Source organism: Vanessa tameamea, chromosome Z, assembly GCF_037043105.1.
Source record: "Vanessa tameamea isolate UH-Manoa-2023 chromosome Z, ilVanTame1 primary haplotype, whole genome shotgun sequence".
Classification (NCBI taxonomy): Eukaryota; Metazoa; Arthropoda; class Insecta; order Lepidoptera; family Nymphalidae; genus Vanessa; species Vanessa tameamea.
The window spans coordinates 15,509,783-15,522,353 of record NC_087341.1 but is presented as its reverse complement, the minus strand read 5'-3'; the positions used below and the strand labels follow the sequence as shown (position 1 = coordinate 15,522,353).

The 12,571-nt window shown below is 35.1% G+C and overlaps 1 protein-coding gene across 1 annotated transcript in view; it reads left to right on the top strand.

Annotated features, from left to right (window-relative positions):
* The window catches only part of LOC113404140 (LIM/homeobox protein Awh), a 49,556-nt gene that overhangs the window by 28,597 nt on the left and 8,388 nt on the right, over positions 1-12,571 (top strand). Inside the window, exon 2 of the mRNA XM_026644920.2 lies at positions 6,964-7,145. Within this exon, the coding sequence (XP_026500705.1) occupies positions 6,964-7,145 (182 nt within the window). The remainder of the gene's footprint in view (positions 1-6,963; positions 7,146-12,571) is intronic.

Genomic DNA, 12,571 nt, shown 5'->3' with positions numbered 1-12,571 from the left:
CACACAACAGTACTCAGTATATTTGTATTCCGGTTTGAAGTGTGATTGAGACAGTGTATATACAGGAACAAGGGTTACATCTTAGTTCCCAAGGTTCGGGGCGCATTGTTTATCCAAAATTTCATACGCGCTAATGTTTATGTAGCGTTGATCACATACCATCAGGTGACACATTTGACAAAAAAATCTCACTGAAATGATTTGTCTCTTATAAACTCCTTGTAGATATCTGTGGAACTGTTCATTAAAACTAAATTGAAATTCATCATAAAACGCGATCAAGGAATGTCAAAAGGTGATATGTGATATATTCTTCTTTATATATAAAAATAACCGAGTTTTTTTAATGCAAACGCAAAAAAAAAATATTTCTGAGAAGATTTTTGGCTAAACATTATCATAGAAAATAATTCAACGTATAATGTTACCATATCAACTGTTGGCTGGGTCTGCTAGTTAACTCTAATAATTATGACATGTGATCGATACACGTACCAAAAACGTGTATCACAGTTAGTCGGCTATGAACACTTCAGGAGTGAGATACGGAATGAGCTTTTACAGAATAACACTGCAGATACGAGACAAGTTACATATGACGTTGAAATAAATTTTAGAGATGTCCTAGATCAACTACATCTCTTTATTTATTTGATGTTATCATACAAAATCATAAAACGCTATATCATAATACGCAAAAGGTAGAAAGTGGCGCAAGTTCAGATACACAGGAATTTGGGTTCAGTTACGTCCATTCTCCGAATATTCACGTTAACCACGTGAAGATATGTTATATTGGTATATATGCTTAATTTCGCAAATGAATCCTGCTTGTGGCGGATGAAAAGCCGCCAAATCTGATCAATTGCATTGCAGCAGCCTTGTGGATTAAGCTCCAAAGCGGACGCCCAGCACTAAAAAATAACAGGCAATTAAAAAAGAAATTATACTCATGGTGACTTCAAAAGTAATGTTATAATTGCTGAAGCATAGACATGTGATCTGTGAATCTGCTTTATGATTCAACAAATGTTAAGATTAAAACATCATATCACAGAACGGTTGGCAAGATATATATTACCTTAAATATTAAAAATCAAATCATTACTTCAAGGTATGTATTACTCGACCGCAAGTAACGCGATTGCGAATCGGGCCCATTTTCAGGCGACATGCATGCTTAGATACATACTTAATATTTTAGTACTATTTTTATATGCCTATGTCCAGTCAGCTTACATAATATAAATTTTATTGCTTTTGAGGATTGATAAACATCCTTTTAATTTTAATAACGTTAATTGTTAATCAAGAAAATAATAATGCACTTATCTAATAATCTAAGTTTTGTCGCGTGACTTCTTATATTGCAATACCGTGACAAAAAACTGGCTAGCTATGTCCTTTCCCAGGATTTAAATTATCTCCTAATCAAATTTCATCTAAATTAGTTCAGCAATTTAAGCGTAAAGAGGTAACAGACAGGGCTACTTTCGTATTTATAATATTAGTAAAGATAGAGCCCTTTCTTAAAGTATAAAATAACAATAAAAACAAAGTACCCCCTCAAACCCTCAAGCTACGACTCATAAAATATACCTAAGTAGGTATATACAGTTTTGTAATTTGATTCTGTATGCATAAATATACCTAATAATAAAAATTTATGTGAGCAATGGCATTTAGAAATAATTGTATAAATTAATTACATATTTAAGAATTTGTAACGTATAAAAATATAATATTTTATAAGTGTCTTTGGCTGAGAACGCGAGATGGTAGCCCTACGGTGACGGATGGTCGCTATGACCCCCGTCACCGTGAAAAAACTCCAAAGCGTTGCGTGAATGGTGTGAACCTCTCTCTATTATCCTGCGCGAACCCCGCTGCGCCACTTCGCAGCGCTTTGTGCCCGCCGTGCTCTCCTCGCTGACACACACATAATTCATTTCCGATCCTTTGTTGCCCACTTGGTTTTTACACTTTGATAAACGAAAAACACAAACCCAAATCGACTGCGAAAGCGCGAAAACAAACTTTCTTATTCGTAAATGTATTTCAATCATCTGTCCCGATCCCGGGCGCCTCTCTGAATACAAAACGGTCTGGAGCACGAATTTCCGAGATTGACTACTGTTATGGAAATTCTTCGAGAAAACCGTTTCTCGTTTGTGTTGTATTGTTTGCGTAATATATTCCGTGTTTCGTGCGTTCTGATAAAAAACGCCTTAAAAAATAGTTGTTCAATGTTCTTGAAATTAAAACACACAATCGTTTATGTTAATAGTAAATCAGAATTTAAAACAGAATTCCTTGAACGCATTGAATGCGACCGCGTGCCCACTACGTTTAATCTTCGAAATACATTTATCATGTTGAACCGATAAAAATGCCATTGAGATCAGGCTCACACAATGAGATACAAGCTCTTCGTACCTGATATGAGACCGAAAGTCAATTATATTCAAATATAAATCGGATTTGCAAACGTAAGCCCGTGACAATGGCGTAGGGCTAGCGGCGCCGTGCCACCTTTGCGTCGATGCGTTGTAATGGCACGCTGACAATGCTCCTCGGCCGCAGCCTGCCGTCACGCCCGACAACGCCAGACAACCCCCGCGTTATGTGCCGATTTGCGGATTATAAAGTCACCTTTGTTGTCAACTATCATAATTTAGTGTCCGACGATCGCGAAACGATTGACCGATACTTCCAATTTAAACTAAATCACATCACAATAATTTATTATGGCAGCTGATGAAATCAAAAATGAAATCAGAACTAGTTTCCTCGATACTGTCAGCTTATGAATAGATTTAGAAACATAAATTTTAAATCTAGAATTAATTTGCATACTCTATATATTTTTTTCGGTTCGGTCTCATTTAGTTGTCACATTGTTATAAATAAAGATAGATTGCTGAATAATACTGATTTAAATAATTCATAAATATAAAATAAGACTTGTAGAGATTTGCCGTTATCTATAAATTAGGAAATATTTAATCAAAAATCATTTAACGTGACTTCAACAACTTGATCTTAAACATCCATTTTAGATATAGAGTTAGGAAAGAAACGCGTTTTTGCAATGACTTTTGTTTTCAGCCGTATTGGGATTAATTTTCTTTACGTGTATGGAGTTGTAATAGTTCATAATTGAGCTCTGGATCGAGTGTTCACGTCACGCCCGCCAAATCATCCAACAAAGGGTCTTTCGTGACGCTACTCGTCCCAGGCACGACCGTTACCTTGCCCATTGTAAACCGTCATTAAATATCAATGACGGCACAGAAGTGACGCTGTGACTGAGCAATCATTTCATACACCATTGCAAACGGCAAACGATCCGTGTGAGTTAACTTTTAGAAAAAAATGGCGACTTCGAAAAATATTTCTATAGATATTTGTAATTGCACTAAATAATGTGTGCATTGATATATATAAACTTACATATATAGTTATTCAAATAATATATGTATTCATTACAAGCCTTCTTAGTTTCCTCAGAAGCCTAAACACATAATATAACTATTTAAACAAAGATGGTAGATTCACAATCCTTCGACTAACACCTTTTTAGAGGCATAAAATCGTTTGCGTCGCACACTTGTGTGAAAAAAGATAACATTTGCATAATTTAAAATGAGAAAACAGAACAAATAAACCCTTCTAAATGACGCGTTAAATACATTCAAACAACATCATTATATGCGAGTAGCTGGCTCGCTTCGGGTGCGCCAGAAAAACTGTCATAAAAAGCATATCAGTCAGCTGTAGAGGACAATGCGGCCACCGGGGCGCCATTCCCAATGAATGGGCCCTCAAGAAATTTGTTACGAAGATTTTGATGGGTGACAAGTCGCTTTGTCCCATTCGCGTCACGATACATATGTGCGGTGTATATTGTGGTTCCACTGGCGTTTATTGCTATGAATTTGCTCTGGGGTGCCGGGGGAGACCGAGCGGTAGTACTCAGTTTATTGTTTGTCATTATTCGATAGGCCGGGTGCTCCGGTGTCGCTGTTATGCGTGTAAGTTAGAACTGAGTGGAAATTTATTGAGTCGAGGGCTGTTGACTCTTATGAAGTGATACCCCTGTCTTCTATTTAAAGTTATGTGCGTATTTTGGTAGTCACGCACCAACAATAAACACGTATTATGTAAAAAATTGAAACTGATTTTAACGTTTTACAGATTTTTTTATGAATATCTTGCCGTACTATAATGTGTTGTTATTAAACGATTAGAGTTCCAACTGTGACGAATTTCTTTCCTATTTATAAATTGGAGTGAACGACCTCACAAGTGGCTCTGCAGGAGTCCTAAAATACTCATGATAAGGCTGTAAACATTATTATCTCAGGTTATGTCAACGGTTATAGGATTTAATTGAATAATATGGTTTATTTATCTCTTTGCCTTTGTTTACCGCGGAAGTAAACTTGCGTTTATTTCTATTTATGATATTATTAGTGCTCCTTTTGGAATAATATATCTTTATGTTTATTATGTATCGCGGCTCGATTAAACTTTGGCCTTAGGCAGTTTTTCAATTTTTCACTGGTATTCATTCAATTTTTATTAGAATAACAGCATAAATTAAACATTTCCAAACATTTATTTTAGTTCGAGAGCGATAAAGGCTTTGATTGGCAATTTATTTAAAATTTATATTCTTATTAATCTCAGCCGAATATGATGAATGATGAATATGTCAACCTGGTTGATTACGGCCACGGAGTCAATTCTCAAGGGGCTCGACATCTGCGCAAAACATATTGTAATGTGCATGTATGTGTGCAAACATTAGTGCTCTCTCTTTTCCCACACTGCCATGATCCGACGGGACGGTTAATTTGATACGATCGGAAAAATATATTAGAACGCAAGACCAGGAAAATTTTAAAATCCGGCCCTTGAATTCAGTACCTCGGAACCAGCTTTAAAAGCTAGCTAGACCAAAAAGTTGTAACACAAATCTCATGTGCTGACAGAATAACCTAACGTTTTTATAATTATGTGTATAAAATAATTGTTTAAAGCCAGCGCGGTTAGTAAGGCGATATCTGGAAACTATTCCAGAAACTACTCATTGGAAGCTAGTCTGAACAGATAACATCCGCTAATTTCGGCTACTTACTATAAGACACATATTTTTCTAACTTACGGTATATGGCTTAGGTATTGTTAATATAGCTTTGCTTGTTTAACTATTAATTAAAGTAACTACAAATTTAAAGTATACTGTTATTAAGTAACACGGAATGACAAATGTACATTACCAGGAGTAAATTACGATGTTATTCGTGGTAACTGAAACGGAAATTTAATAAGACGTAACGCGTAATCAAGCCATGGTCTAAAATATAAAATAAAATTCATGAAAACAAAAACAATCCGAATTCATTCAAGCAATAAATCGCATTGTCCCGCGAATGTTTTATTTGAGTCACGTCGCAAATATTTGACTAAATCAATTTGACCAACGTTTGATTATCCCCAAGCGGAGTAGGGTGTACTATTTATGCAACGCCTCTATTAGATTACGATCGCAACACCCCCTATAATCGAATAAACACCGCGCGCCTTCGTACACATGTCGTATTTATAATTATTGTATTATAAATGTTTTGCGTTGTTACTTCACTAACAATTCCCCTGACTCCAATCGTAGCATTTGTGAAATGACTTATTTTATATTTGACGTACATAAAATTAGGATCTTGACTGCGTTTGCGCAGTTAAAGGTTGACAGTAATTTAGTTATAGACACCGCTGACGAATTATATAATTCTCATGAAATATCTGACAGACGATGCCCTATCTAGACTTTATTCCTATAACATTTTATAAAGCCAAATAAACAAATATGGCGTCGAATTGACTCGACTACATGGATTGAGATTATGAATAATCTATGATATTTACCGTGGATACGTGAAAATGTGGCGTTTTGTATATCGAAATAGCTATTACAGGATGCGTTGAAGTAAAATCAAAAGCCTACTCGAAAGTAAATCTAACAAAAAAAACATATCGATCCGATGAGAGCCGTATTATTATAACTAATAATTCTTGTCTATTTATTTATTCACTATAGACGCAATTATTATAGCAGAGCTATTCAGCATAGACCCTACACTTACTGTTCAAAGACAATGATATTAAGACATATGTACATAATTTAACTACTAATTAATAATTTAATATATTCCTACCAATAAAATCAAATTTGATTTTATCTTTTGACCTGAAACATTTGAAAAATTTAAAAACCATTTTTCGTATTTTTAAGGCTAGCTAAATAATTTATCGTCTACTAGGGCTTAACATTCTTGCCTACTATATAAATTAACAGAGTAATATTGTACTTGTGTTTAATTATTTACATATGAAGTCGATTTTAGTAACTTAATCTCCAGATTGAAAATCCGTTCACACACATGAGACCGCGCATTTGAAATTCTTCTTGTAGTCTCGTTCTAAGCCACAAACGTCGTTATATGTTCAGACAGAGGTGTTAAGAAAGTATTACTTAGTGGACTTAGTCACTTCGAAGATGAAAGTCGAAGGAAAGAAACAAAATTAAATTATTATTAGTGATTACATTTAAATATATATATATATATAATACTAATGGTTCCATCAACGGGCTGCGTTTTGCTGTAATATTTACAATTTAAACTATTATAGATAACTTAGTAATATAATTATAATATCACTTATTCTTAGTTCTCCACCTCGCATAACTTACCTGACTGAAGGTTCAACCTTATGGTCCGCCATTTTTACAGCAGATATCTATATCGACATAAAATCATAGATGTAAATTCAGAATTCTCAAACACATAAAACAAAAGACAGTTCTAAAACACTTTACTCGAAAAACATTTAATTAATATAAGTTTTTTATGAATAGAACAATTCTTCGTTAGATATTTATTATCATCTAACTTTCAGACGGAGCACCGCACTTGCTGCGCGTGCGGCGAGCCTATAGCGGACCGCTTCCTTCTAGAAGTGGGCGGCGGTGCGTGGCACACGGGTTGTCTGCGCTGCTGCGTGTGCGCTGTGCAGCTCGACAGACATCCCTCCTGCTTTCTGCGGGACAGACAGGTCTACTGCAAACAGGACTATGCCAAGTGAGTATAAATGCACACATAAAGACGTTGCTGAGCTTATTTGATTCCAGAAAATGTGTCTATATACCTAAGATAATTATTTAAGTAAGTATTAAAAAGATATTATCTTGCTATTTGTTTTTGATTCTTACTTAACATCGAACAAACAAAATGGTCAATTATGTTGTACGCATTAGATAGATTCGATTATTATACAATCAACAATATAGAAATATTTTTAACGACTTAATTGAAACCGATGATCTACAAAATCAAATTTCTTCAAATTACAATTTCATATAAAAACATCAGAATGCTTGAGAATTGATAGAATGTTATGTTGTAAACGATTGTTTAACCGTATTTATTTTACGATTAGACGATTTGGTATTTTCGATTTAGCAACAACTTGTTTATATAAATATGTAGGTACCCAAACGAATTAATATTACATCGTAATAAACCTGTCTCAAATAAATATCAAATAGATTTACCCAAGAAGCTATTAACAAAAATTGCACTCAAGATAATGGCAAATAAAAATCGAATCGTCTTAATAACTCAATCGTGTTCGCGTGAAGGCCGGCACGACACGCGAAACCGATATGCGTGAACTCTCATAGCCAGAAATAGTTTCACCACATCGATTCCTTCACAATGCTCTGCCTGCGTCCAATTAACCTTCGCCGTATTAGAAGTATTCAGTCAGCAAATTCCCGAGTCATCCACGCTTACGGTGTCATGTCGAGATGGTCATTGTTGCGACGTGGTTTGTTTTGTGTCGGCCGGGTTGCTTATGGTATGTGGTGGACCGCGGGGTGGGATGACCCCTGACCCTCGCTGTGTGGCCGTGATGATGCACTATGAGCCATCAGCGATCGTGTATTATCGGTATTTATTGGTACAATCGGTATGCGAATACGAATATACCCATCCGATAAGGTAAGTTAGAATATGGTGCTAGGATATACGATGTTATCTCTCAGTGATGAGCAACGTGATTGAATTAGGAGTCAAAATATTTAAACAAAATCGATTGATTTGTATTGATTTCATTTTAAAGTTTTCGATTTAACGAATTCTTAATTTCTCACATTTGTGACGAAGATCCCGTAGAAACGCTTGACTGGAATAAGAGTCACAATATGGACGAGAGGGAGATATTGTATAAAGCAACAGGTGCGTGAGAATTCACTATCATGTTAAAAAAAACAAGGCCGATGTCCTGAGAGTGGTTTTATTGAAAATCTCCGCTCGAGTGTGGAACAACAAAGCGACGACGGGGAATGTTGCCAGCGTAAAAAAATACCCTGAGTGCGTCGTGACTTGCAACACTGACGTTTTCATTTGTCATTTATTTTGATTGTGATAAGTTGATGCGACGTCGGACGATATATTTTAATCGGAACGGGGTCGAATATGCGAGGTTCCAGCATCGGTGCTTGGTAGGTGACTCGACCACCCCGCACGCTATGTTTTAGGAAGAATTTCTTCGACTTATATTAAATAGCCTTATTGATTTCATATAAAGAAGTGAATCGTTTTTTAAATCGGTGGTTTAATTGGTTGGTATTTCAATAAAATACCTTTTGCTTTGATAGAAAAATCCAATACAATATTATTTTATTACGATAATGAAAATAAAAATATTGTCGTTTCATCTCTTTAGGTATATTTTTTCAAGAGTAGATTGGTTTATTAGATCAAACATTGTATTTAACAATTATATTTTCTGACTATTCATTCTTTGTGCATATCAAATGTCATATTTAAAAATCTATTGAATTTCTCTCATAAGCGATAGCATGACTCGTTGTGGGTATCACAATCACAATGATAGGTCACCGCATGTCAAACTGTACTTCTTCATAACCCGGTACTCCGAGTATCACCGTGCAACCTTGACATTAAGTACGATGATGCCACGCTTGAGTAACTATTTATATTTTATTTACCACACTGTAATTATGGTCTTTGTTGAATCGAAGGCTTACTCGACCAATTCAAATGTTTCACGTCATTTTAATCGAACGTCTCAACTAGCTTGAGATATTACATACTTTTTTCGCCGTCGACGTACAAAGCGCTCTCTGTCACAACAACAAAGAATTATTTATGACAAAGTTTATTAGCAGTATACGACTATTTTAACCGAATTAGTAAAACGGCAGAAGCCGGCCGCTCGAGTATAATGATATGATATAATGATATGATATATGAGATGATAATGAATGTTTATTCATTAATAATTAGAAAGTGTAAGGTTCTGTTAATTTTGACAAATGAGTTTCCCGATAATAATCTTGGGAACATAAATATTTGGGCAAATAAGCCATAAATAAGAGACCCACTTTATTGATGGTAAACCGTACCCGTTGAAAGTTGGCTTGATTGGGCCAATATTTTATATTCTACTCGACTGTAATTTGGATCGTTATATCTCCTATAGCAACGGAAATTGTTTCTAATCATTGCCATAGAATTTTGAAATCTTAACTAATAGGATATTCCAAATAGTCTTATATTGATGGTTTTCTAAAAATTCATAATTCCTAAACAACAAATATTACTTTAGCAACCTATTAACAATATGATTTTGAGTGTTATTTTGTCATGGCTTCATATATCCTCGTAAACATAACCTCAAAATAATTTATAACAACTTGTATCAATAGTTCAGTATCCGTTTGTCTTCTGCTTGTAAACCGATTTTCCATAATATGTTGCTTAGCTTTATCGTAATCGTTATTAAAACAAAATTGAAAAAAATATATGTTCGAATTTCAAACATAAGTATTACAGAACGCTGACTTTGTTAACGAACTTCTAACGATCTGGTAGATACAACTCAGATAAGAGAGCCTTGTATGTCCAAGATGGAAACGCGCTTCATGTCGTAGCATTCGTTTACCTGCTCCCACATAGAACATGTCCGTGTTTACACACGGCCAATCTGCCGCAACTCGAACGAGAAGAAATGAATATACGCAATCGAACAACCTATGATTTTAAAACTTTTATCTTTTTCTACATATCACATAGAAGTCACCCTACTGACTCAAATGTGAATCTCATTTTTAAAATCGTTAAAAACGCATCGACACGACGATCGTTAGTCGCTCAGAGCCGATGTATAAATAACACCACGTCCAGACCGCATAACGAGTGGTGTTGGCAGTAAATCCGACGTCGCCGGCGGCTGCTGCTGTAATTGCTTTCTGATATATCATATGTTTATTGTTTATTTAGCGCGCCTTTTTGTCAGGTAGCGCCCGCGCCTTTGTCTCGGCATCCTGTCCGCCCAAAATGTGTACAAGTGTGTAATTGTCTTTATAATGACACCGCTTCTCTATTTCGATAGTAAACACAGCTTTGTATTTTACTAAATCATTCGACTACACCTTTATAATTTCCAACAATACAAAAACAAAATATAGCTAGGCTAGAACAATTTTTATTTACATTCGTTTCTTAATTACAGTACATTCGCACGTTAGGGTCGATATTGAGAAAAACAGAGTATTCCAATAAGGATAAGGTTCTATTATAAAAGAGGCTATGAAGGCAAGAGACTCACGCGATGTTGCGCCCACACCGCACTCGGACCAAATGCAAGCACCATGTCTTATGTAAATGGGCCATGTCGCCCCTGAGTTTAATTAATCTCTAGTCGCATAAATAAACCCGCGTAATCGATTCCCCCTGAATATTAAACAATGCGCGGCGCCGGCGCAGTCATATTGGAAGTACGCGAATGTCCCTTGGAAGATTGGATCTTGTTCGAATTGTATTCTTATATGTTTATTTGAATTGTGTTATATAAATATTAATTGTTTTTATATACATTTTTTTAATAGATATTTAAATTAGCAATATGTATTTTCAAGTTGACCCGCGCACGTACAGTATGTTACATAAGTATTTGTAAGTAGTAATGAGAATTATCTTTGAAAAACATACATTCAATATAGATAGATATATTATATCCATAATAAATTTACTGCTTTTTACGAAGTTATTAAAACTTAAATAACTAGTGGAACAAAGTGATACATAAATTGATTATTTACATTAAATGCCAATAAAATATAGTCAAATATTTATTTATAGATAAAAAACAATTGAATCATTCCACTTTTAAAACATTAATGCTAAAGACTCGAATAAAGCTACTCATAAATGCAATAACAATAGTAACAATATAGATTAAACCGAGTAATATGAAAGCATTGTTACATATTTATAGTCGTTCATTAAAATTCTTGGACTATTACGCCCGAACTCGCCCGAACCGTTGACAAAATCCGGAGCAACGGAGCCTCGGGCACGTTGTAAATCCTCACTCGTTGATTGCTTAACCCTCCCCCCTCGTCATGCCATCCCCACCCTACGTTTAAATAGCCAGTACGACCTTTACTGGACGACATGATTTAAGTTATTTGTTTTAGAAACACCAACAAAAGATTCATTGGAATATTATGCATGTTGTTTTAACAGTTCCGAAGGCACTTTATGATGGTCGTCCAGTGGTTTAATGCATACAGCGCGATAATATACCGACACCCCGTTCTTCGACCTCAACTCATATTGTAGATGGGAACGAGCGAGCCATGTTCGACTGTTAAATTGGTCAGCGATATTTATTATGTATCTATTGGTTTCGCTTCAAGGCGATATATATCAAGGAATCGAGTGGACAGTTGGACTTACCAAAGTCACTGTTATATGCCGCGGGCTACGAACAGACGCACAAAGCACGCTAACAACTCGCTATGTGACTGATAGCTTTATATACGTTGCTTAATTGCTTTTCTGTTATTGAGTTATTACAGGCGAGCTTGCGTTTTTATTAATTGTTTTCTTACCACATTACGTTATCTTTATTTATTTAAATGTCAGTTGATAAATTGCTCAAAGAAAGAGTACAAGGCTCTTGTCGTGATCTTCAGACAAATTTTTAATTATCTTTTTCAGATGCTACTAAAAGGGCTCTGTAATTTAAACACGTATTTCTCCTAAATTGTACTTCTTTGTTGTTTGATCTAATTAAGAATTAAGGCCTCTTGTTTAGTAATAAGGTTTAAAGTAAGTACCAACGTGCACAGATACTCAAAAAAATGTATTGGCCTTTTTTAAATTTGGAACACCAATAAAATTGAGTGAGGACAAATAAACAGCTCTGTTATAAGAATAACACATGTCAGAATAATAAAATGTTTTCTAAATTATAGATACATATAGATAATGTAAATCATATATATAATACCTACCTATTATACATATATATAATATGATGATACAGCGAATACGTAGCAAATCTAATGTTTAATGGCACGACTCTTTTTAGGAATCCACAAATAAGAAACACTTGAATAAATAACCGGTACAGATCTGTTCATACATAAAGGCGCGCCTCTAGGTTAAATTTTACCGGTGTTCATTAGCAA